This window comes from Podarcis pityusensis (assembly GCF_964106645.2).
Source record: "Podarcis pityusensis genome assembly, chromosome: 2".
NCBI classification, from domain to species: Eukaryota; Metazoa; Chordata; class Lepidosauria; order Squamata; family Lacertidae; genus Podarcis; species Podarcis pityusensis.
The window spans coordinates 117007131-117033615 of record NC_138029.1 but is presented as its reverse complement, the minus strand read 5'-3'; the positions used below and the strand labels follow the sequence as shown (position 1 = coordinate 117033615).

The following is a 26485-nucleotide window of genomic DNA, read 5'->3' as shown; positions in this document are numbered from 1 at the left end:
CGTCCCTTCAAGTACTTGTTGAAGTACCCTTCAAGTACTTGTTGTTAAAGTATTTCCGAGGAATTCCTGATCTGGACCTTGTGTGGAAATGAATTCTCTCCATCACAAAAATAAGTTTTGAAGCTTTACCGCAGAACAGTCTTAAACAGTCTAACAATAAGATAAGCATGATAAAGTAGCACACTGCAAACAATGTTCAGTCCTTTATGTAATTCAGTCAGCTTTCCTATCCCTCGTCCCAGAGGGAGATCCTAAGCTTCTTCAACATTGCATGACTTATTTGCAACTGCTGCTGCTGCTTCTCCTAGCCATCTCCAGCAAGAACACACTGGCTTCTCAAGTTTAAGCTTCCTTCCGTGAGAGCTCTGCAGTTTATGCCTCCAGTGATGAATTATGAGGAAAGATCCAGCCTCCTCTGATGCTTTTGTCAGAGTGGAACCTCTTGCCTAAGTCTAAGAGAAACTTCCCTTTATAGTATTTTTATTACAATGCATTCAAGCACAGCATTATATGTACATTAAACTTACAGGACTTGTTCCCTTCCAAGTAACAATGACACTTACAAGCAGCTTGTCACTTTCTTTTTCTATGTCTGCTTCGTATGCCCCAATGTTCTCTCTCTTTCCCCTCAAATGCTCCAGGCGACCACAGATGAGTGTCTAAAGAGAAACCAAAAGCTCAGAGTTTGGGGGTGGGGTGAAGCCTTGAACATCAGGTTGCCTCCTAGTGCCTGGGGGGCCAGCTATTAGATTTCTATTTGGTAAGTGTTGTAGGAGTTTTAAGGTTTTTTAGCTGTATATTTAAAAAACAAGGCTCTTGTGAGATGTTTCATTATTTTGTTATTCTGACATTGCATTGCACAGGAGCACCTTTGCACAGCTGTTTGAATTTTTTTATGAAAAAAGAATAAGAATGCATTCTAAAGGGTTTCTTTAGAAGCAGAACAAGTATTTTATTTTTAATAACAGAGGAAATGATGCCCAATTCTGAGTGCTCATCCTGGCTTTAAGGTTAGCAGCCACAAAACCCTCACAAAAAGCTATGAAAGGATTTTGTTAGCAAGATTCAAGGCAAATTCCTGCCTTGTATTCCTGGGCTGCCTCTTCCTTGAGAACCAAAATTTTAAAAGATGATGCTGTTAAGGTGCTACACTCAATATGCCAGCAACTCTGGAAAACTCAGTAGTGGCCAGAGGACTGGAGAAGGTGAGTCTACATCCCAATCCCAAAGAAGGGCAGTGCCAAAGAATGTTCCAACTACCGCACAATTGCACTCATTTCACACGCTAGCAAGGTTATGCTTAAAATTCTACAAGGCAGGCTTAAGCAGTATGTGGACTGAGAACTCCCAGAAGTTCAAGCTGGATTTCGAAGGGGCAGAGGAACCAGAGACCAAATTGCAAACATGCTGGATTATGGAGAAAGCTAGGGAGTTCCAGAAAGACATCTACTTCTGCCTCTCTGACTACATAAAAGCCTTTGACTGTGTCGACCACAGCAAACTATGACAAGTTCTTAAAGAAATGGGAGTGCCTGATCACCTCATCGGTCTCCTGAGTGTTATGGAAAAATCTAGGTGTGAGGCTGTTCAGTCAAACCAGCTCATTGGGAAGAGCCCGCGGGTCCCTTGCGTAATAAAGGAAGGAATCCAGTCACCAACTGGAGCAAATAGCTGTAGACCAAAGTTTATTGCGCAACAGGTTCAAAGAGGAATTTTGGACCCCAAGCATGGGGTGACAAAGACTTTAAAAACTTTCCCACCATATCCCAGAATACAGTTCGTAGAGCATCATTGCTATATGATTGTTACATCACTGACATGTCACAATAGTGGAGGGGTAGACAGGGGTTACACTAGTCTAACCTTGGCAAACATGTCCAGACAAGTCCTTGATAAAAGATTAGCATAAGCATGCCCATGTCAGGGCAAGACTCAGGCATAAGATTAGCATAGGCAAACACCTCTGAAGTCCCATCACCCAAAGTACAATAGAACTTCCTTTGCATGTCTGGCCCCTTGGCACGTTTGGTGATAGGATTAGGCTTTCCTTGGTCCAGCTCAGCAATTGTCACCCCTGGACACTTCCTGGAGTCCTTTTTCAAGGGGAAAATAGCTTTGGAATGGAGGAAACTGGCAAAGGTGTTGATTTTATATTATTTTTAAAGCTAGGTACCGTATTTTTCGCTCTATAAGATGCACCAGACCACAAGACGCATCTAGTTTTTGGAGGAGGAAAACAAGAAAAAAAGTATTCTGAATCTCAGAAGCCAGAACAGCAAGAGGGATCGCTGCGCAGTGAAAGTAGCAATCCCTCTTGCTGTTCTTGCTTCTGTGATAGCTGTGCAGCCTGCATTCACTCCATAAGACCCACACACATTTCCCCTTACTTTTTAGGAGGGAAAAAGTGAGTCTTATAGAGCAAAAAATATGGTAACTTCCCTGAGCTGTCAAGTTGAACGGATACATTCAGGCATAATATCTGTAACATTTAATAACTTTAAAGATGTGCCCCCCCTAATTTCCTTAACATAAGAAATCTATATGTGGGACAAGAAGCTACAGTTAGAACTGGACATGGAACAACTGATTGGTTCAAAATTGGGAAAGAGTACAACAAGGCTGTATATTGCTCCCCGCTTATTTAACTTCTATGCGGAATTCAACATCCGAAAGGCTGGAGTGGATGAATCCCAAGCCAGAATTAAGATTGCCGGAAGAAATATCAACAACCTCAGATATGCAGATGACACAACCTTGATGGCAGAAAGCGAGGAGGAATTAACCTCTTAATGAGGGTGAAAGAGGAGACCACAAAATATGGTCTGAAGCTCAACATCAAAAAACCGAAGATGATGGCCACTGGTCCCATCACCTCCTGGCAAATAGAAGGGGAAGAAACGGAGGCAATGAGAGATTTTACTTTCTTGGGCTCCATGATCACTGCAGATGGCTCCATGATTACTGCAGATGGTGACAGCAGTCACGAAATTAAAAAGCGCGACAAGGTTGCCCAATTTCCCTATTGCTTTTTATATCGGACCTGGAGGTTCTCTTAAATATGATTAGAAGGGACCAATTGGTTAAAGGTATACAAGTCGGAGCCAAACAGTACAAATTGAAAGCATTTGCTGGTGATCTAGTATTGACATTACAGGAGCCAGAATCTAGCACTAAAAGAGTATTGGAACTGATTCAAGAATTTGGTCAGGTTGCAGGATTCAAGTTGAGTAAGTTAAAAACTAAGGTTTTAGAGAATAACAGTGACTGAGAGGGAGAGGTTTCAGAAGGAGACAGGTTTAACATTGGTTAAGAAAGTGAAATACCTGGGGGTTAATATGACTGCCAAGAATGTGAATTTATTCAAAGATAATTATGAAAAATGCTGGACGGAAGTGAAAAAGGATTTAGAAATATGGTCAAATCTGAAGCTTTCATTGCTAGGCCATATTGCTGTGATAAAAATGAATGTATTGCCAAGAATGTTGTTTTTGTTTCAAACAAATGTTGTTTTGTTTCAAGATTTGTCTGGCAGGGCAAGAAGCCCAGAATAAAATTTAAAATACTAACTGATGCAAAAGAAAGAGGTGGATTTGCCCTGCCAGACCTTAAAATTTACTATGAATCAGCTGCTTTTTGCTGGCTGAAAGAATGGCTTCCTCTTGAAAACTCAGACATTTTGGATTTAGAAGGTTTCAATAATGTATTTGGGTGGCATGCATATTTGTGGTATGATAATGTAATGGTTTGGAGTTACTCGTGCGTAAGCCGACCCCGTTTGGGCCTTGGTTGCCTGGTTAAACCCTTCGGACTGCACAGCCCATGTCCGCGTGGCTGCCTCAGTCACTGGCAGAATCTGTCTGTGGGCGTTTCTTAAACCTCTGCCAGCATAAAAGCTGTTTGACACCCAATCGTCTCCGCCTCTCATTGCGCGGGAGTCTCCTGTGCAGGGTGGGCGTGGGTAGCGGAGTGCCTGGACTCTCTTCACTGACTTCCAGGGAAGAATCCTGGAGCCCTTCCACCTCCTCTTCCCATTGCTCTCCTGGACTCTTGGTGTTATGCGTATTTCCTTCCCCTTCCACCAAGCTGAGTCTCCCCCTAGTGCTAGGACCTTCACCTGCAGAATCGGAGACCCTCTCCTTCTCCCGTGTCTCTGATGTCAGTTCCCTGACATCCACCTCCCCCCCAGGGCCCCCTTCACTCCCCGATCGACCTGTGGGCTCTATCTCTTCCTCTTCTCTGGTCGGTGAGACAGGAAAACCCCGGAAGGAGCTGTCCTTCTCCTCCGTGGGTGCGGAAACCTCTTCCCACCTGCCAAGGTTCCCACCCATGGGGTGACCCTCCCAGTCCGATTCTTCCTCGGATTCTGAAAACCCTTCGAAACTCTCTTCGTCATCTGTGGTGCCAAATTGTTCCTCCCAGAATCTCTCTAAGGGCTGGGGCTTATCCGGGAACCGGCGGTGGAACACTTCCACCATATGCTCGTCACCAACTGCTTCCGCTGGCACCCACGTGTTTTCCGACAAGGGCTCTCCTTCCCACGCCACCAAGTACTCCACTTGCCGACCTCTCCACCTTGAATCAACTATTTCCGCGGCCGAGCTTTGGTGTTCCCTTTCTTCTACCTGTGGTTGTGGCATGACTTCTACTTCCCGCCCCACGAACTCCCGCCCCTCTCTGTGTGGTGAGAGCAAGGATCTGTGGAACACAGGATGTATTTTCATACTGTCGGGCAACCTGAGCTTGAATGCCACGGGGTTTATCTGTTGTGTAACTTCAAATGGCCCCAGCCATCTAGGCTGCAACTTCTTGTACCCTCCTTTAAAGGGTAACCCTTGAGTGGATAGCCACACTCGATCCCCCACCCGTATGGTTTCCCCTTCCCTGCGGTGCTTATCTGCTTGCTTTTTGTAATTCGCCTTGGCCCTCTCTAGGTTCATCTTAAGTTGTTGGTGTAGAGCTTCCATTTCTTCCACAAACTGTTCAGCAGCGGGCACACTCCAGCTTTGTTCCTCGCTACCCGGAAATGCCTTGGGATGACACCCATAGTTGGCCATAAACGGACTCATTCCCGTGGACACATGTTCAGCGTTATTGTACACAAATTCCGCTAACGCTAGTTTCTCTACCCAATCATTCTGCCTCTCGCTTACGTAGCAGCGCACGTATTGCTGGAGTATGCTGTTTGCCCTTTCCGCTTGCCCATTGGTTTCTGGGTGTCTCACTGTCGAGAAACTCACCTCGACTTCCAGCAGACTCATGAGCTTCCTCCAGAACCGGGAAGTAAATTTTTTTCCGCGGTCGGAGAGAACCCTCAAGGGGGCACCATGCAACCTAAAAATGTGCACTACAAACAACCATGCCGTTTCTTCTGCTGTCACTGCGTGTGAGCAGGCTATGAAAAGGCACATTTTGGTTAGCAAATCGACTACCACCATTACTGCTGTTTTTCCCCTTGATTTGGGCAAATCCGTCATAAAATCAATAGACACCACCTCCCAGGGTTTGTTTGGTGTGGGTAAGGGTTCCAGTAAACCCGCTGGTACCGTGCGTTCCCCTTTGGCCCTTTGGCAGCGGTCGCACCCTCGTACATATTCTCGTACATCTTCCCTCACCCTTGGCCACCAGAATTGTCTGGTCACCAACATCATAGTTTTGTGTTGTCCAAAGTGTCCCGCTGTGGGGGTGTCATGTAGTTGTTTGAGTACCCTTCTTCTTAGAACTTCCCCCGGTACGTACATCGCCCCCCTATAGTACAACACCCCTTCCTTCTCTTCAAACCCCTCTGGTGCTCCCCTCCCATTTTGGAGTTCCCTGATTTTTGTTCGGGCGAATTCATCGTTCCTAGTGAGCCCTGCCAGTTCCCTCGTGCCCACTAGAGTTCCCCCACACACCCATTGGTCCTCAGGTATGACGTGTCGTGTCTCCGGCGGCCCCTCTCCTTCGAAGTACTCTGGTTTTCACAAAAGAGCGTCTGCTCTCACGTTTTGCTCTCCTAGCACATACCGGATTTCAAAAGAAAACTTGGAGAATTCCTGCGCCCAGCGAATCTGTCTCTGGTTGAGCACTCGTGCTGTCCTCCAGTATTCCAAGTTTTTGTGATCTGTACAAACCTGGATCTTCCGCTGGGCCCTATCAGCAGATGGCGCCACCGGCGAAAGGCAGCGTAGATTGCGAGCAGTTCTCGGTCGTACACGGTGTAGTTTTGTTCCGACTTGCTCAGCTTCCTCGAGAAAAAGGCACACGGTTTCCATTCTTGCTTGCCCAATCCTGACTGCAAAAGAACAACCCCGATGGCTCTGTCTGATGCGTCTGTCTCCAACCTCAGTGGTTTCTCCAAATCCACGTGTAATAGTTGCTCTATTAATGCCTTAAGAGAGAATATTATGAAAATGATATACAGGTGGTACATGACACCAGTTAGGCACGCAAAAATATATCATTTGCCTGACAATAAATGTTGGAAATGTAAAGAGACTGAAGGTACATTCTTTCACCTTTGGTGGACGTGCCCAAGGATTAAGGCTTTCTGGGAGATGATCTATAATGAAATGAAAAAGGTATTTAAATATACGTTTCTGAAGAAACCAGAGGCCTTTCTCCTGGGCATGGTTGGCCAGTTGGTGTTAAAGAAGGATAGAAATTTTTTAATGTATGCTACAACAGCAGCAAGAATACTTATCGCAAAGTATTGGAAGACACAAGATCTACCCACCCGGGAAGAATGGCAGATGAAGGTGATGGGAGTACATGGAACTGGTGGAAATGACTGGCAGAATCCGAGACCAGGGAGAAGAGTCGGCAGAAGATTGAAAGAAATTTAAAGACTATCTACAGAAACATTGTAAAATTAAGGAATGTTAGAAGGATGCTGGAATGAAGTTATGCGGTTTTAGCAGTAATGTTATAGAATTAGGTAAAATTCAGATGCAAGTAATGGACTACATGGAAATGGCGGAAATGACTGGCAGAATCCGAGACCAGGGAGAAGAGTTGGAGGAAAATTAAAATTTATTTACAGAAACATTGTAAAATTTTTGAATGTTAATGGCATTGAAATGAACTGAAGGGGTTCTAGCAACAAGGTAAAAAATAAGATTGGATTGATAATAGATAAATTAATTGGATATGAATATGCTGAACTAATTTTCAAAAGGGATACAAAAAAGGCAGACGTGAGGAAGTCAGGAAAATAAGTGAATCAAAGATGAGGAATTAAAAAGAGGGATTTTTGTGGTGTTTTTTTAATGTGCTTTTTTCTTTCTTTTTCTTTTTTCTTTCTTTTCTAAGTTAAACTTTTGTATTTTTTGTATTTTATAATTTTATATTTTTGTGTATGTGTTTTTTCCTTTTTCTGTTTGTTGTTATTCTCAAAACTTAATAAAATATCATTTAAAAGACAACAGATCATGAATAGGTGAGAATGTAAAGTTACAATATATTAAGATAAATCATTAAGATAAAAGCAAAAATGGAAAGGATTTGCTGAAGTAACTAATTGAACTAGAATACAAAAAAGGGAGGTGTGAGGAGGTCAGGGAAACAAGTAAATGAAAGACAAGACATGTAAAGATTGATTTGTTTTTAATTGTTTTTATTTTTCTGTACTTTGTTTTTTTCTGTTTTCTTTTTATTTTTGTAATTCTTTGAAACTTTAATAAATGTTATTTATTTTTATTTTTTTAAAAGAATTATGGTGCTGGAGGAGACTCTTGAGAGTCCCATGGACTGCAAGAAGATCAAACCTATCCATTCTGAAGGAGATCAGCCCTGAGTGCTCACTGGAAAGACACATACTGAAGCTGAGGTTTCAATACTTTGCCCACCTCATGAGAAGAGAAGGCTCCCTGGAAAAGACCCCCCTGATGTTGGGAAAGATGGAGGGCACACGGAGAAGGGGACGACAGAGGATGAGATGGTTGGACAGTGTCCTCAAAGCTACGAACATGAGTTTGACCAAGCTGCAGGATGCAGTAGAAGACAGGAGTGCCTGGCGTGCTCTGGTCCATGGGGTCATGAAGAGTCGGACACAAATAAACGACTAAACAATAATAAACTTGCCAAATGAACCTTATATTGGCCCGTTTGACAAGACCAGCTACCATGTTTGAGTTGTTGTTGTTTTTTTGGGGGGGGGGAGGGGAAAGGCTTAAGCATAATTTTGGGAGGCAGCAAATGGTCACATTTATTTATTTATTTTTAATAATATTTATTAAGGTTTTAAAGGTTACAAAAAGAAAAAAATAATATCATATTAAACAACATCAAAAACAACACATCATAATAGGAAAAGAAAAAAAAGAAAATACAAAAACAGAAAAAAGTCCATTAAAAAAATAAAACATCGAATCTTCCCATAACTTATCATTTGTTAGCTTGTTTTCTTGACCTCCTCACACCTCCCTTTTTTGTATTCTAGTTCGGTTAACTATTTCAGCAAATCCTTTCCATCTTTTTACAATTTTTGTCCTGTAATTTATCTTAATATGATATAACTTTACTTTCCCTCGTTTCACCAATTAACAGTCTATTTTTTCCTAATCCTTTATAACATTTCTGCTAAAACCACATAAGTTCATTCCAATATCTTTCTAACATTCATTAATTTTACAATGTTTCTGTAAATAGTCTTTAAATTTCTTCCAATCTTCTTCCACCGACTCTTCTCCCTGGTCTCGGATCCTGCCAGTCATTTCCGCCAGTTCCATATAGTCCATCACCTTCATCTGCCATTCTTCCCTGGTGGGTAGATCTTGTGTCGCAAATGGTCACATTTAAGAACTGTGGAATCGGTTATCTGTCACATGAGAAACAAGGCCTGATTCCCGCCCCCACCCCTTAATCCTCTCTAGCTATTTGCTGATCCATCAACTCTGATGGAACTAAAAATATTCCTAGTTCCCCGAATTCCTGTCAAAACTATCCCAAGGTGGTGTCAACCATAAATTTTCTCTACTATTTTGAACACATCAGATGAATTGATTCAATTCAATATTCATAAGCATGGAAATGAAAATGCTCCCCTAAGTTTCCTTGGTTGTCCACTTCCAATCTCAGCTCTTGGCAGACTGTTTCTGAACTGGGAGGCATTGGCTGGTTCCTGTCACCTGACAGCCGGAGGTTTCCAGAGAGAGAGTGCAGAGTGCTGAGGAACCAGATGCTGAGACTTCAGCTAGAGTTCAACAACACATGTGCTTGCTATATGCAATTTGGAGACAAAGAATCCTTTATTTTCAGTCAGATTCAGAACTATTTCCTGTCCTCTTACCCATGAATTACATTTCTGTTCCACACTCCCCTCATCAAGCCCACCACAAGATATATTCCTTTCACGCACACAGCAACCCTGCGAGGGAGGTTTCACATAAAGATGGTGACCAGCTTTAAGTCGCCCAATCGGCTTCATGACTGAGGAGGGATTTGAATTGTCCCCGGCATTTGTGACCTCGATCCTTGGACTCAAGCTCCCATGAGCCCCAGCCAGCGTGGCCAACGGCTAAAGAAGACGTGAGTTGCAATATCACATCATCTGGATGGGCCACAGGTTACCCAACAGGTCCGTTTTCAGCGCCTTGACCTTCTCCTGGCGCAGCTGCCCGTGGAACTCCCTTGTACTGAATGTGCTTCGTCCTGTGGTGCCTCTGCAGGTTGGCCTTCTTCAGGACGGAGAGGGCCTCACCACAAATGAGGCACACGGGCATGCCTTTCAGCTCCACAAAGAAATAGTCGTGTGTCCATCTTTTTTGAAAATGCGGCACTCCAAATCTATCTTCCTCTTCTTGTGGAAACATTGATTGTGCCCAGAAACAGACAATTAGGCAGATGGAGCTGTTCTAATAGGGGAGTCCTATTCTGCCTATAGCCAGCCCTGGTCAGTAATGTGTCTGCAGCTCTTTGAGCCATTGAAGTTTCTGAGCTCTTTTCAAAGGCAGCCCCAGGAAGAGTGTGTTAAAGTAACTCCTACGCAATGTGGCACCAGACTGCTTTCTTTTTTAGTAATTATCTGTTTGTTTTAAATTCTGTAGCTTAAATTCTCTTGATGCTTGTTTTTTTGAGAAGGGCCTCTTACGCTCACAAAGCAATGATTTTCAGTGCAGCTCCATAACACCGATTGCGCCCTCACACTACCCCTTTTTGTGTGGGGATTTGGAACCAGAAAAGGAGAAGACGGGGAAAGATTAAGCAGAATCCCACCCACCCGCTGCGCCACCCTTAGGTGTGCTCAGCCTTCACCTGCTTCATGACTCCACCTTGCATGAGAAAGGATGGAGCTGCAAGAAACAGGAAGTGGTCCTTCAACCAGCCAGGACATCTCATCATCACAGACAGATCCAGTCTCCTGCTGTGGAGTCAAGAGTGGCCCTGGGATGGCAGAGAGAGGAGGGGAAGGGGCCAGGGACAGAAGGAATGGCAGGGCTCCAGATGCTGCCTTGGACCCCTCCCCTGACACCAAGGGGAGCTCCTCTTTTGGGGCTGAAAGCATTGGTGTGGTTTGATTTTATCAGTATTGCAAGGAAGCATAGAAGGAAAGGTAAAGAACACCGATACGGTTTATTAAAGTATCTGTGATTTTTCCCCTGTGTGAGTTCGTTGATGTCTTCTAAGTGCTCCACTTTGACTGTAGCTCTTTCCACATTCAATACATTTAAATGGTTTTTCCCCTGTGTGAGTTCGTTGGTGTATTCTAAGTGATCCCCTATCACTGAAGCTCTTTCCACATTCCATACATTGAAATGGTTTCTCGCTCGTGTGACTTTGTTGGTGTCTTCTAAGTTTCGAACTTGTACTGAAGCTCTTTCCACATTCAATACATTTAAATGGTTTCTCCCCTGTGTGCGTTCGTTGGTGTCTTCTAAATGATCCACTATCAATGAAGCTCTTTCCACATTCAATACATTTAAATGGTTTTTCCCCTGTGTGAGTTCGTTGGTGTATTCTAAAATGTCCACTTTCACTGAAGCTCTTTCCACATTCCATACATTGAAATGGTTTCTCCCTCGTGTGACTTCGTTGGTGTCTTCTAAGTTTCGAACTTGTACTGAAGCTCTTTCCACATTCAATACATTTAAATGGTTTCTCCCCTGTGTGAATTTGTTGGTGTATTCTAAGGTCTCCACTTGTACTGAAGCTCTTTCCACACTCAAAACATTCAAATGGTTTCTCCCCTGTGTGAGTTCGTTGGTGTCTTCTAAGTGTATAATTTTGACTGAAGCTCTTTCCACATTCCATACACTGAAACGGTTTCTCCCCTGTGTGAGTTCTTTGGTGTATTCTAAGTGCTCCACTTATGCTAAAACTCTTTCCACATTCAATACATTTAAATGATTTCTCCCCTGTATGAGTTCGTTGGTGAATTCTAAGTTTCCCACTTGTACTGAAGGTATTTCCACATTCAATACATTTAAATGGTTTCTCCCCTGTGTGAGTTCGTTGGTGTACTCTAAGTGCTCCGCTTATGCTAAAACTCTTTCCACATTCAAAACATCTAAATGGTTTCTCCCCTGTGTGAGTTCGTTGGTGTACTCTAAGTGCTCCGGTTATGCTAAAACTCTTTCCACATTCAATACATTTAAATGGTTTCTCCCCTGTGTGAGTTCGTTGGTGTATTCTAAGGTCTCCACTTGTACTGAAGCTCTTTCCACACTCAAAACATTCAAATGGTTTCTCCCCTGTGTGAGTTCGTTGGTGTATTCTAAGTGCTCTGCTTGTACTGAAGCTCTTTCCACATTCAATACATCTAAATGGTTTCTCCCCTGTGTGAGTTCGTTGGTGTACTCTAAGTGCTCCGCTCATGCTAAAACTCTTTCCACATTCAATACATTTAAATGGTTTCTCCCCTGTGTGAGTTCGTTGGTGTATTCTAAGGTCTCCACTTGTACTGAAGCTCTTTCCACACTCAAAACATTCAAATGGTTTCTCCCCTGTGTGAGTTCGTTGGTGTATTCTAAGGTATCCATTTTCACTGTAGCTCTTTCCACATTCAATACATTTATATGGTTTCTCCCCTGTGTGAGTTTGTTGGTGTACTCTAAGTACTCCACTTTTGCTGAAACTCTTTCCACATTCAATACATTTAAATGGTTTCTCCCCCGTGTGAATTCGTTGATGTATTCTAAGGTATCCATTTTGACTGTAGCTCTTTCCACATTCAATACATTTATATGGTTTTTCCCCTGTGTGAGTTCGTTGGTGTATTCTAAGTGATCCACTATCACTGAAGCTCTTTCCACATACAGTACATTTAAAAGGTTTCTCCCCTGTGTGAGTTCGTTGGTGTATTCTAAGTTTTCCACTTTCACTGAAGCTCTTTCCACATGCCATACATTCAAATAGTTTCTCTCCTTTTTGACTTTTTTGTTGTATCCTCAGTGTCTTTGTTTTCCCCCATAAATTCACCTGTGGCTTCATAGAATTCTGACTTTCATCTTCCTCACCTGTTTGGGAGTCTGGGAGGAAAGAGAATCCTGTTAGACTTTCAAGAAAGACAAAAAAGGAACTGAACACCTGTCAATCCCAATCTGCACCTTCTCTCATTTTCACACAGTCTCCATTCTCCACTGTCCTCTCTAGGTTCCATATTTTTTGAAAAGCTGATGAGATAGTGGCAAGAGCAACACATGATCACTCCAATCACACTTAATAAAGCAGCATCGTTTTATAATCCAGATCTATGGTGGAATTGGCTTATTAGACACATCTATTTTTTCTTTCTGAAGTGAAGAAATGATCTCAGGCTCAAGTAACAGCATTTCCCTTGTGAAATAAATAAAACTTAAGTGCTACATGTAACTGTAAAAATATTGCAATATATTGGAACCTAAGAAGAGCCTGCTGGATCAGGCAAAGGCCCACCTAGTCCAGCATCCTCTTCTCACAGAGGCCAACCAGATGCCTGTGGGAAACCGGCAAGCAGGATTGGAGCACAAGAGTCTTCTCTGACTTCCTGTGCTTTCCAGAAACTAGTATTAAGAAGCGTTATTGCCTAGGATTGCGAGGGCAGAGCAGAGACGTCAGTCTTATCCTTTTTTTCAAGCTATCCATGTTGCTGGCCGTCACTGTCTCCTGTAGGATAGATTCCATAGATGAACTACGCTTCTGCTTATTCATCTTTTGCAGCCCTTAAAGGCTGATAAATGTATTATGGCCTAAGCTTTTGTGGGCTGCAGTCTGACAAAGTGGAATTTTGAGCAGGAAAGCTGGTGCCACTATAAACTTCTGAGTCTCTTTGTTGGCTTTGTATATTTATTTTGAAATTTGCACCAAGGTTGTACCACAGTATCTCCATGGAAGCTTAGGAACGGACAAAATTACAGGGTGTCAGCTCTGTGAATCTCAAGCCTCTCGTGCCTCCGCTGACAGAGCCTGAGAAGGCAAGAGATGTGATTCAGTTGGAATGTGAAGCAGAGGAGGAGCAGCCAAGCTGCAGCAGGAGCAAAGAACAAAGAGCAGGAAGAGGGGGTGACGGGGGGGGGGCACAGACTGTTATCTCCAGTTTGAGCTCTGACACAGAGCCCCCGAAATAGCCTGTCCAAAAAATCGTAGGCTCTAGAGAATCTGCAAGAAGAGGGGAAAAGAAAGTGAAAGCGGGGCCTTCTTTGCTGGAGGACTCGGCAACTGCAAGCTGGGATGAACAGGCCGAAGACTGAGCTCCACAGTGATTTATGAGTTTGAGATAATTACTACTGGAGTTGTCTCATGTCTGTGCGGGAGAACCAAGCCATTACACAGGGGTGCTAAAATTATTATCCCACTCACTCACTCACTCACTCACACAAACAACCCCAGTCTGTGAGATTGGCAAGTTTACACAGTTTGCTTATAATACCACCTGCTCTTGGACTTTATATGCCCAATCCTATGTGTACAGCCTCCAGCCACAGGAATTGTGTATCATGATAACTGGTCCTTTGTCCCTTAAGCCCACCAAACTGGGAAGGTGCATGCATTTATTGTGTTTTGATGCTGGTGGAATGTATCATTCTGACCCTGTCTATAAAAAATAAGAGTAATAGAAACAATTTAAATACATTAATTATAAATAATTATGGGAAGCATTTCCATTCCCCTTCACCCATTTTTCAGGATTGGTGTGCAACATCATTATCATCAATTATTCCTGCCATGGAAATAACACCTAAGATTTCAAAGCCTGGAGGAAGAAAATCTGACCCCACTACTTTAGGAAAAGGATTCAAGAAACAAAGAGCTGCTTTGCAGAAGGCTTCACCTCTTCCTTCTTCCTGTCAGGAACTTCCTTCCATTTGTCTCCTCTCCATCTTTTCCTCTTTCTCCCTCCACCATCCATCTGTCCCTGTCCCCATCTCCTCTCCCCTGGAACTCACCAGATTTCTCCAAGGGTCCTGGGAGGGAATGCTCAGAGGTTGTGGGGAGGGATGCGGGAGAGAGCCTGACCAGGTCAACCGTCCATCTTCCTCCTTCCATCCTGGCCAGGGTTGCAGGTTCAGTCTCAGCTAGGTTTGCAGGTTCAGCTTCCTGAGGAGTGCAGAATCCAGAGCAAGTTGCAGCTTCCTGGGAGGAAGGGAAGAAGAAGCCAAGGGAGTCTGAGAGCCCCTGCAGGGATTCTCCTGCCCAAGACATTCTACTACCCCTGGAGAAGCCCCAATTGGGCACCCCCTTCCCAAGGGCACCCACTTCCCAAGGTGCATTTTCAAACACCTTTGGCAATTCTTTTCACCTGCCTGTCCCACCTCCCTTCCTAAGGCTGGCATGGTATGCACATTAGTGGCCTGAGAGTAGATTCTTGGGAACTTAAAAGTTAATCTGCAAAGGACTGCTCTGAATACATGGGTGGCCCTTGCAGGGAGAAGAAGGAAGCCCCTTGCTTGCATCTGGACCCCTTGGGAGAGGCGGGGGATCCGCCCACTGCTCCCTCTGCCCTCGCTGCCTCTTCCTCTGTCCTCCTGGCCTGCAAACACCCTTTGCTCTTGTTTCTCAGGGGAGAGAGGCAGAAAGAGCCTTCAAACCCATCCGTTTCCTCCTCTGCTCCCCCTCCTGTCCTTTTGGGAAACAGGAACTTTGGTCAGGAGTAAACAACTTAGACGGCAAGTTCGCAAGATAAGCACTTTGGAGCACTGCTTGCTCCTACCATGTGTGTGTCTGTGTGTGTTTGGACCTAGAGGACAACATACATGTTTACACCAAGTGATTCCTTAAAGAGGGCAATTCTTTAAAACCGAAGGCCATTTCTACGAAATGGAAGACTTCCGAAGGCAGCCTTTTACAGGGAAAGTTTTGCTTGTTTTTGTATTGTTGGAAGCTACCCAGATGGGCAGAGGTAACCCAGTCAGATAGGCAGGATGAAAATAATAATAATAATAATAATAATAATAATAATAATAATAATAATTGCTTCCTAAGCCTATCCTGGGACGTGGGTGGCACTGTGGGTTAAACCACAGAGCCTAGGACTTGCCGATCAGAAGGTTGGCGGTTCGAATCCCCGCGACAGGGTGAGCTCCCGTTGCTCGGTCCCTGCTCCTGCCAACCAAGCAGTTCGAAAGCACATCAAAGTGCAAGTAGATAAATAGGTAGCGCTTTGACAGAAAGGTAAGCAGCGTTCCCGTGCACTGCTCTGGTTCGCAAGAAGCGGCTTAGTCATGCTGGCAACATGACCCGAAAAGTGTACGACGGCTCCCTCGGCCAGTAAAGCGAGATGAGCTCCGCAACCCCAGAGTCGGCCACGACTGGACCTAATGGTCAGGGGTCCTTTACCTTTTTAAGCCTGTCCTGATTGGCATGCTGATCACAGACTCTGTCCAAACAACCCCTTTGAATGCAACAGGGCTTCCTATTTTTACTGCTATCAGTGGGAACAGTCAAACCACGAAGCCACTGATCAACCAGAGTTTCCTGTTTTGACCAAGCAAAGTTTGAAGTTAGCTTAATATCCCAGCTTATTCCAAAGCTGCCAGCTGCAGTTTCCTGGTTTGGGCAAAATGGAAGGTTTGTTACCTATGGCTCATAAGATATTGCCTGGTTTCATCACAGTTCCAAATCAGGGCCGGCCCAATCATGAGGTAAGGTGGGACAATTAGGTCAGGAGGCAGATGCAGGGAGATACGGGACCAACACGTTCCCAGCTCCCCTGTTTGTAAGCCTTGCTGTCAGTGCAGGACCACACCTGGTAAATTTGTGCAACTACCCATTTAGAGTCTTTTTCTTTTGCCCTCTCTCACTAAAGGTTGGGTGGGGGTCCTTTATGGAGTGATGCATTCTGGTTGTGGGGGCCAGGAGACTGCGGTGGTGGCTAGAGTTTTTGGTTTTAATCTTGAGTCAACTTAGGTTTTATCGTAACTTTGCTGCAGCAATGCATTAAAAACTGTTCCTATTTTTAACCCAGATTTTCAGGCTGTGATTCAGTCACCTGAACCTGACCATTATCCTAATAAATCTTGCAACAACCTTGCAAAATAGGCCAGTGTTATTTAATGCAAGTACACATGGGATTGCTGAGGCTGCAAGACATGCCAAGAGATTTACCTCAGTGGGGAGAAAAGAGCATTTTGGAAATGAAGGCAATTTAGAGGAGGAAAATGAGGATTGGTGGAAGATCACCTCTTCTGACGTAGCTTCTGCTCTGATGAAATTCCGAGTCCCCTGTGGTTGCTTTACTAAAGTAACAACATCAGGAGATATGATCACAAAACTCCCATGTATAAGAAAGTTTGGTCTAGCAAGCCTTTTAGAAGTGGATTAGAGAGAAAGTGCAGGGAGGAGGAATATTCACCACCAAAGCTAAACAGAACCTCCATGAGAGGAATGGGACCAAGATGGCGCCGAGGCAAGTCACGCTCTCCGGCGCTCACTTTTATTTTTTAAAAAACCTTATCTTAATTGCCCTCCGGATGCCAATTTTTAACAAACGGAAAACATTTTAAAGACTCTGAACATTTTTATAACTCCTGTCGGCTCTGCGAGCTTCAGCTTGTCCCAGCCTGCTCCCTCCCTCCTTATCAGCTGCCCGGTCAAGGTGGCCAGAGAGGAGAGAACGCTGCTGCCTGAACTGAGAGCAGAGAGACAGAAGAGGTCTAAAGACAGAACTGTGAACTGCTTACCTGACCAACGGTGCCTGGAGAAGGAGGGTAAGGAGAGATACGACTGTGAGCTTTGCTTTGAGATTGGCCCATAGACACCCAGCTCTGCTGAACACAGAGAAAGATAAAGCTTGGAGATTCGGGGGTTAACTGAACTGACTGACCCCCGCCCAGCTGGGGGGCTGTGTGAACTAGCTGGGGACAACATTCCTGCTTAGTTGAAGAGGAAGTGCTGTAGCTGGAAAGGCTCTTCATTTTAATAAACTCTTTCGAGGAGACCAGCTTTTATATTCTCAGAAACTCCTGGTGAAGGCACCCTGAGTTTTTTACAGGAAGTTTTTAATCTACACAATAACTTCACAACAGTGTATCGGATAGGACCCTCTGGAGGTTTGGAAAACTGGCTTCAGCAAGATATCGTTCCGTGCCCTGCCTTATGTGGTAGGCCTTTGAAAGACTACCTAGAAGGAATCAGCGAACCAGCCCACAGAAAGTTTCCCTTCTGGGGCTCTTGGATATCCTTCGTTCAGTATAGGGCGGTAGAAGATGGCCTCTAAAGACTAAGCTAGGCCTCTAAAGACTAAGCTAGGACCCGAAATACAAGGTTATCATAGCTGTACATGCGCTATAGCCAAACTCCACTATTATCCTTTTCCAGCTGCACATAAATTGCCTAAATAAGGCAATTTTAATTTTAATGTAGTTTTTAGCCGTTTTATTACTGCTGTCTCTTTGGCAGCATTGTTTTATTATTATATTCTGACTAGGTTGCAGCATTTGTGAAACAGCGCTGGTCGCATGATTGAGGTGAAAACTACAGGCTTAGGACAATTGCCAAGATCTAATAGCAGAGAACTCAAAATAGAGAAATATATTGAGGCTGTTGATGAGCACATCAGGAAGCTGTTGCAGAGAGCAGGTGAGAATATAGATTGATACCCCCACTTGCCCCCCAATCTAAGGCAGTCGCACCTGGGGTAAACTGCCCTCTCTCTATATCAAGACCACTTTTACCATGGTTTTTACTAGAAGAAAATACAAGGAGTTGGGTATACTGCCTGACTCGGCAATCAGCCCCTCGGGCCCTGGTAAAAGACAAAGCAAAATCACAAATTACTTTCCTAAGATGGAGGAGGGTAAGAGTCCACAAAAAGAGTTAATTCTTGATGAAGTAATACCCCCCTCTCTTACTGTTCTTGATTGGACGTCTAATTTTAAAGAGATATACCAAGATACTGGAAATATTAACTCCCCATGCAGCCTAGCGCAAGAACTAGCTTTAGCCGAGGAACTTCAGGAGGGAAATACCTCTATTACTAAGGAACAGCTGCCCACGGAATAAATTACATCAACCCATCAAAACCAGATACCTACTCCAAAATACTCTCAAACAGAATTGAGTGACGGTCGCCCTTTGGATTATTCCCTAGCAATAAGTTCTGATTTAGCCAACATAAAAAATTATCTAACAATAACAAACGGGCTACTGCTGACGTTAGTAGAAAATTTCACATCTCAATTAAAAGAGTTAGAATTAAATGATATGCCACAAGAACATAAAACAGTTGAGCTAGCGTCGACGAACAAACCAGTAATAAATAAGAATCTACAAAGACATAACTCAAGGGTAAAAGTGAAGAAAAGTAAAAATATTAAAACAACAAGGAAAGCCAAGTATACCCGCAGTAATCGAAACATACATTGGCAGAAATTGTTTAAACTTCTTCCCTCAGCCCCAAATAAATTGACCACACGGGGCAGCAAAAAGAAGGGTAAAAAGAGAGAAACAACACAGCAACCGGCTAAGGAGAACTCGCCAAGGCTGACTCCAGTAGCAAGTGAGAAGGCAGAAGTAACAACTCAGTCCTTGGATAACCAACTTTTTAATAAACCTGATGCTGCGGAAGTAGAGGCCTCTTCCTATGAAGGCAATAAAACACTTAGCAAATCGAACAGCGGGGAAGAGGAAGCGTTTAGTAGAGATGATACCCCCCTTCAGACCTGGCAAGCCTCCAGTCAGGAAAGAGATTGGAATTTGATCCTAAATCCCCAAAAACTGGTATTCACGAACTTCCCAAAGCCTAAGGGCTTCCTTACAGGGAAACAGCGAATAATGAATTTTGTATCTAGTCTAAATGACATACTGCCAGGAATGATTAATGCTAATGATATCACCTCGGTGGAATATTTACATTATGATGGTCACTCAGTGAGAGCACTGACCACTTTTAGGGATCAGAACCTGACCAAGTATATTTTTAGGTCAAGACCTGCCTTTTTAAAAGCACGGACAACAATACTTAGGCTCTTTGAAAATAAGGCTCCTTTGAGCCCCCTTTTGAAAACTAAGCAGGCAAATCTTAGAAAGGGGAAACAACTCTCAAAATTCTGGCCTGACAAACAGAACCCGCAATGCCTTGCAAGCAAAGGTGAGGATTTCTTTACTATGGAAGAAAATATCCTAATTGACCAATTCTGGATGTTCCCAGCATTAATACAAACTGACATCTTGGGAAGACTAGATAAGCTAAGAGATAAGCTGGCCGAGAGAGCTTCAGGCAATGAGGTTATCAAGGGGGACCCAAAAAAGTCCACAACACGTAACCTTCAGATCAAAGCGGAGATTAACTTTCCACCAAGAGAGAATGTGCCACCCTTCAAGGAGAGTACTCCATCACCCCCCCGAAGGAGAAATATCCCCAAGGTGACCCCACAAGACGTATGGGACAAAATGAGATACCTAGACGAAACAGAATTGGGCCAAAATCAGGCCAAAACAGACTATCCACAGAAGGAACTTATGCATAATAAAGATCTGGTGTTCACAAACGTGAGCACTTTGCATCCACCTATTGAAATCATAGAGCGGCTGGATAGCCCACCATACAAAGACGATAGGCGTCCGATACATAAAGCGACAAACCCTAAAAGTACGTTAGCTAATAATTGACAAAGATTCGATTGTGATAAAGCCAATCTTAAATTTCTATCATGGAACATTGCTGGTTGGCTCAACAAGGCGACTGACCAATCATTTGTCAATTTTATCCAAGATCATGATATAGTCTTCTTGCAAGAGACATGGCTAACAGGGGATTTAGATGTAAATGGTTTTGCCTCATTTTCGCTCGCAGGTTCACCAAGCAACAAAGGGGGACGAGTTAAGGGTGGGCTAGGCATTCTAATATCCACAAGGCTGAGAGCATCTTTCGTCGAGCTGGAGCCTCTGAGCAGTGTGGCCATGGCATTATTAATGAAATGCAGATATTGCACACTTCTATTGATTAATATATATGCCCCTCCCCAAAGAGGCAAGCAGCTTATCAAAAATCTCTGGCATAGGATAGAATCTTATGTCGATGAGCTAATGAATCAAACTCCTGCTGCGGCAGTGCTGCTGGCTGGGGATTTAAATGCCAGAATTGGCCAATCAGACGAAGCGTTATACGCTCATTTTCACGACGTACCTCCCATTTCTGAAGAAGCCCATTCTATTCCCCCAAGGCTCTCAAAAGACAAGGGCTGCAATTACGCAGGCCTATGCCTTCTACGTTTTTCCAACAATCTGGATTTGACTGTATTAAATGGTCGTGTCGACAGAGAACCCAGTGGGGAATTTACATTTATATCCAACATGGGAGCCTCCACTATCGATTACGTCCTGGTGTCATCTAACCTTTTGAGCAGAGCACGGGAATGTAAAGTGGTGGAGAGGGTTGATAGCGACCATCTACCGCTCTGTTTATTACTGGATGTAAGAAAAGATTTATTTTGCTCTGATAAACTTGTAGCCCCATGCTTTGAAAACATGGAGCTAAGATACTCACGTATTAAATGGTCCAGCAAATTGAGTGATGAAATATCGGAAAGACTTCACTCAGATATTTTTCTTGCTAGAAAGGAGAACCTCGTTAATTCCCCAACTCCTGAGGCTAGATTAGACATGTTCCGGGAACTGATTTCGTCGCTACAACCTTATCTGACCAACAAAAAAACGCCACGGCGATCTCTACACTTTAATAAATCCAAACCTTGGTTTGACCAAGAATGCATGGCTATGAAACGCCTCCTGCTGGATAAGTACAGGAACTATAGAACAGCGAACTTACCTTCGCTTCCATTAGACTGGTTTGAGTCAAAACGCAGTTATAAAGCTTTGATTAGCAAGAAAAAGCTCCAGGCACAAAGGGAGGAATGGCAGTGCCTAGTGGAGGCCTCCCAAAGGAAAGATTCTGCCACGTTTTGGAAAATAATTGCAAAAAGCTGGAGAGACTCCCCGATTGAAATCGAATACTCTATACCCGCTGGAGCATGGGAGGCTTATTTCCTCTCATTATATTCATCAAATCAAGTGGCCCCAGTTCTGCTTCCTGCTTCAAGTGAATTTGGTAAGGAATGGCCCCCTGTAACCACAGAAGAAATTACTGGCCGTATTCAAGCTCTTAAATCAGGGAAAGCCCCGGGTGCTGACAATATCCCACCAGAAATTCTTAAGGCAAATGTCGAATGGTGGGCCCCTGTGCTAGCCGCCTTGTTCACTAGTATAAATCAAGCGGCTATTATCCCCGAGGACTGGGGTTTAGCCATCATCATTCCAATATTTAAGAAAGGAAACAGAACTGAGCCAGCTAACTATAGACCAATCAGTCTATTAAGTATTATTAGCAAACTGTATGCTGCTCATTTATGTGATAAATTAGTGGAGTGGATGGAAAGAGAGCATATTCTATCAGAAGCTCAAGCTGGTTTTAGAGCAAAGCATTCAACTATAGACCAGGCCCTTACCCTTCAACACCTGGCAGAAAAATACTCTAGAAAAGGGGGGTCTTTATATGCAGCATTCGTGGATTTTAAATCGGCGTTTGATCTAATACCAAGGGATAGACTCTGGGAAAAGCTTGGCGCTACAAACATAGATAAACGCTTATTATGCCTTATCCGTGGTCTATACGAAAACACCAGGGTGAGGGTAAGATGCGATCGGTCAGGCCATCTAACTAAAGAAATTCAAACACACTATGGGGTTAAACAAGGATGTGTCCTCGCGCCAACGCTATTTAATTTCTATATCAACTCTCTAGCAGTAAATATGGCGAAAGAAAATGCCCACCCTCCCAAACTGGCAGGTATTCCCATCCCGGTGCTTCTGTATGCGGACGACGCAGTCCTACTCTCCTTTTCCTGCGTTGGCCTGAGGAAGCTTTTGAGATCACTTGCTGACTATTGTCAAGCGGAACAACTATCAATAAATTACAGCAAATCTAAAATTATGGTGTTTTCAAAAAAAAGAAGGAAACACAAATGGAGAATTAATGGTCAACCTATTGACCAGGTAGCAACTTTCAAATACCTGGGAATAACTTTTCAGGAAAGGGTCTCGTGGCACCAACAGATGAAAAACGCCATTGCCAACGCAGGAAGGGCCAATAAAGCCCTTACAAGATTTTTTCACGGGAAAGGGGGTAAATACGTTCCGGCGGCCTCCCAGGTTTTTGCTGCAAAAATACTCCCACAACTCACTTATGGATCCCAGGTTTGCAGTTTTAAAAATTTTGCGCCTATGGAGGCATTTCAAACAAAATTCTATCGGTGTTTATTGGGGATCCCCCCCTGTGTATCTAATATAGCTGTCCGCTTAGAAGTTGGACAACCACCCGTTAATGCGCGGCTGTGGATTCTAAAGATACACTACTGGTTAAAACTTATTTTTTTCCTGGCCGGTTTGGCTCCTTTAACACTCTTAGACACCTTTCATTCCACCTGGAAAGCTTCCCTGTTTGAAAAGATAAGAAGCTTGGGATTCTCCCCGCAGATCTTGATAGCGGCAGGATATGAGAGAGCCAGAAGTCAAGTGCTCCAGCGCATTAGGGACATAGAGCTGCAATGTCATATGGGCAAAATGGATAAACATGCCATAATTAGAGACTTTGGGAGAGGGTTCTCACCCGCAAATTATTTGGCTGATTTACAAATACCTAAGTACAGACACTCCTTTACCCTGGCCAGATTTAACGTTCTGCCCTCTGCCCTGCTGCTAGGCAGATATGAGGGCAAACCATATGAGTCACGTGTTTGCCCATGTGGCTCATCGGAAGTGGAAACAAGTCTGCATGTATTGCTGCACTGTAGTTACTACGAGGATCTACGTTTGACCTTTATTGCCCCAATTCTACAAAAGCTTAAAAATGAACCAGAACTCCAACGAATGAGAGCCTTGGTAGAAGATAAGGTTCCTGAAATTACGATCAATGTGGCCAAATTTTGTGTAGCCGCTATTAGGCGCAGGAAACAAGAGCTTTCCAATGTCAATATGCAGGCGAAGGCAAATACTTAATTTTATTTATGCTGCCTAATTTTAAATTGCAGTTATGTATCGAAATTGTCCTTTGTTTTTTCCGGTGTTATGCTTCGCTGACTAGCTGTACGAGTTAATCTGGTCTGTGACCGTTTAATAAAATTTGATTTGATTTTTTTGAACCTCCATGTCTAGAGGCAGTGGACCTGTGACCTCCAGGTGCTGGAAACCCAGGTGAGAGGAGGGCACTTACCTTTCCCAGAAGCCCCTCAGTGTCTGGGAGCAGGGTCTGGTCTGTCCCCCCTGCTCTCCCACTGGGCCACCGACTGGCATCCGCAGCTCCCCTGAAGGAGAGGACACCATCCCCAGATTGGGGAGGACTGGGAGCCTGTGGGGTTTCCCACCCTGAACGAGGGGGCTGCATCGTCTTCAGGAAATCCTGCTTCTGGGCCTCCCAGTGCTGCTGCGGCTGCCCCTCCTCTTGCTCCTGCTTAATCTGACATAAATCTGCCCGAGGCAGAAGATCCCTGATGGTCCCAACTTGGCCGGCAGGAGGTTTCTTTCCTTTGCACTCCAGTCTCTCCCTTTGAATGGGTCTCCTGGGTCCCTGCTCTTCCATTTTTACGCCACCCTGCTGGAAAAGAAATAAACACAAAGTAAAATAAAACTCAAGAATAAAAACAAAAGCACATTTTTTAACCATTTGCCAATTTTTGAAATATATTATTACTCTTTCTATTTCTGATGTTCAGGCTGTGAATGACAATCATTATGTCACCCAAACGGCTCCTCCCAGGGAGAAGGGGAAGTTATCCAAAGACTGGGGGAAACATCAAGGTTTATGGAAGTACAAATAATATTTTTTGGGGGGGGGAACCAAGGCAGAGGGAGGGAAATCCAAAAACAACCCAGTGAGAGGGCTGAGCATGTTCAGTGGACAGGGAATGCTGATCCTGGCTGCAACTTCTAGCATGTTGGAAAGGCAGCAACAGATCTTTGTATATGATTAAGGCTGCAACAGACCCAGCTAACATTTAAAGTACATGGCTTCACCCAAGAAATCCTGCCAGCTGCGGTTTGTTAGGGGTGTTGAGAACTGTAGCAATAAACTACAGGTCCCATGGTTCTCTGGGCGAAGCCACGTGCTTTAAATGTATGGGATCTGCACAGCCCAAGAAACTGACAAAAGGAATATTGACCAACAAAATCAAAGAACTCACTCCAAAATATTTTAAATTTGATGGTCACAAACTCTCTTGACTGAAGACACTCTAACTTGCAGTCCATTGGCTGCATATGGCTTGCCAAGCCTCAGGGTGTGTCCTGCTAGTCCCTGCCGTTTCCATCTCCTGATCTGATCATAGGATGAAGATCTGTCTGTCCTGGAGAGAAAGATGCCTAAGGGGCCCTTAGAGAGATCTTTTCAACTCCAATTTCACCACAAACTAGCACAGTGCTGAAATGGGGTAAAAGCCCTGCTCTGGAAATAAATGATCCCTCTGGCTGCTCTTAAAAGAGGATTTATAAAGACCAATCAGAAGGGTCTTTTTTCCACAGATCTCATTGCTAATTCAGCAGGGTCTTCTTGTGCTCTTATTTCTCCTCCACCCCAGCACTGGGGTTGGAAGGTCTAAACATGCTGATTGTGTTTGCAAGACTTGTATGTATGCTAGATGGCATGTCTGGTGAGTGTGTGCAGCACCTCTGGCGTGTGTGCATGTGACTTTATGGTATGCATACATTGGCCACAAAGCTCACTGGAATGTGACCTCCAGAATCAATGCAGCTTTAAGCCCATAAACGTTTCGTTCCTCCTGCTCTATCAGAAAGAACAATCAAATCTGAGACTATCAGGAGGAGAGAACTCCTGGATCTACAATGTTCTCAATATCCTATGGACACAAACTGCAATGAGATTTCCCTTTAATTGCTTTGAGATTTTTTCCCTTAAAAATATGAAGCAGTATAGAAATGAAATGAGTAATAATCTGAAAATGAATAGCTAATTTCAATTTCGCCTTCCTCGGTCTTTTACAATACTGTCTTCAACGTTTTTATTATCATTAATTCATTTCCATATGCCACACTTCTTAAGAATCCTCCTTTCCTCTGCATTCTCAAAACTGTCACCCACTTCAACCCTGCTGCCTTACTGAGGAAGGTGGAAATAAAACAATTAATGAAACCAGGCTTAAGCCTGTCTCACTGATTTACACGCAGACACAAGAGGTCACTAGCTTTGACAGCTTGGGAAAAGATCAGATGCGTTCTCCGGGGAAAAGATCTATTAGCCGTTTTATTAGCCGTGACAGAACAACAGAGCCTCCATGTGTAGGCACAGTGTACCTTGATTTGGGGCAGGCAAAAGAAACCATTTCCTTGCTAAATGAATCTGATGCACATCATTGCCACAAGATGCAGTGATGGTGGTGGCGGCTAAGAGTGCTTTAGAAGGCGACCAATTCATGAAGGAGGGCGATAGGTTCATCAATGGTACTGGCAGAGGAAGGGGGGCAGGAGTAGTGGCCTGCAAAGGGTGTCAGGGGGCTGCACAGTAAGAGCCCCCCCCCGTGCTGCACTGCTCTTCCATTTCCCCCCTGCCTCCCCTTCCCTCTCCCCCGTGGGGAGGACCGTGGAAGAGGACGGGGCTCCCTGATGAGGGACAGGGACAGGGGAGGCAAAAGCCCCAGGTACGCCGCTGATCCGTGAGCGACTATATGCATCGTCCACCGCGAAGCAGCAGCTGCCTTGGACCCCTCATTCTGCCCCTTGAGCTCAGGACTGAAGGGAGCAGCTCCCCAGGGTCTCCGGCAGGGTCCGTGCCAGCCTGAGCCAGAGATGTTTGCCCCTGTGCCCTCCTGCAGATGCCCTGCCCCTCAGCTGCGCCCCTTCCCCTTCCTGCCCGGGTGGGGGGCGCCCTGCAGCCTCTGGCTGGACTCGGGGCCTGATCCTGCCAGGTACACGTGCTCTCCCCCTCCTGCACCTCGGACTCCTCGCTCCGTCCCTGCACCGGAATCCGGCTCCTCTCCGGGGAAACTCGCCAGGCCACGGGGCCGCTGCTCCTCCGCTCTCCTCGGCGGGGGACAGGAAAGTGCAGCCGCTCTCGAGTCCCCCTGGCTGGCCCCGTTTCCTGCCTCTC

The 26485-nt window shown here is 44.5% G+C and overlaps 1 protein-coding gene and 1 long non-coding RNA gene across 2 annotated transcripts in view; one reads left to right on the top strand and one right to left on the bottom strand.

The window, feature by feature from the left end:
• LOC308470186 overlaps positions 1 to 8835 on the top strand; it is a 31018-nt gene extending 22183 nt beyond the window's left edge. The window contains exon 2 of the long non-coding RNA XR_013982233.1: positions 7982 to 8835. This is a non-coding gene — a long non-coding RNA (uncharacterized lncRNA). The remainder of the gene's footprint in view (positions 1 to 7981) is intronic.
• A 1689-nt stretch (positions 8836 to 10524) lies between these two features.
• Positions 10525 to 26462, bottom strand: LOC308469399 (uncharacterized protein). Its single transcript, XM_080991789.1, has 4 exons — positions 26330 to 26462; positions 23600 to 23980; positions 14340 to 14526; positions 10525 to 12443 (listed from the first exon to the last, which is right to left on the bottom strand). Exons 2-4 carry the CDS (start codon positions 23963 to 23965, stop codon positions 10552 to 10554), a joined length of 2445 nt encoding a protein of 814 aa, XP_080847915.1. The 5' UTR covers positions 23966 to 23980; positions 26330 to 26462; the 3' UTR covers positions 10525 to 10551.
• Between the last annotated feature and the right edge of the window lie 23 nt (positions 26463 to 26485).

What these genes read in the sequence shown, in the direction of transcription:
- LOC308469399 (XM_080991789.1), bottom strand. Translation starts at nt 23,965, where the DNA reads ATGGAAGAGCAGGGACCCAGGAGACCCATTCAAAGGGAGAGACTGGAG. An exon ending in CTGAGGGGCTTCTGGGAAAG is followed by an intron (nt 14,527 to 23,599) that starts GTAAGTGCCCTC and finishes CCTTCCTCCCAG; the next exon opens with GAAGCTGCAACTTGCTCTGG. An exon ending in AGGACCCTTGGAGAAATCTG is followed by an intron (nt 12,444 to 14,339) that starts GTGAGTTCCAGG and finishes CTTTCCTCCCAG; the next exon opens with ACTCCCAAACAGGTGAGGAA.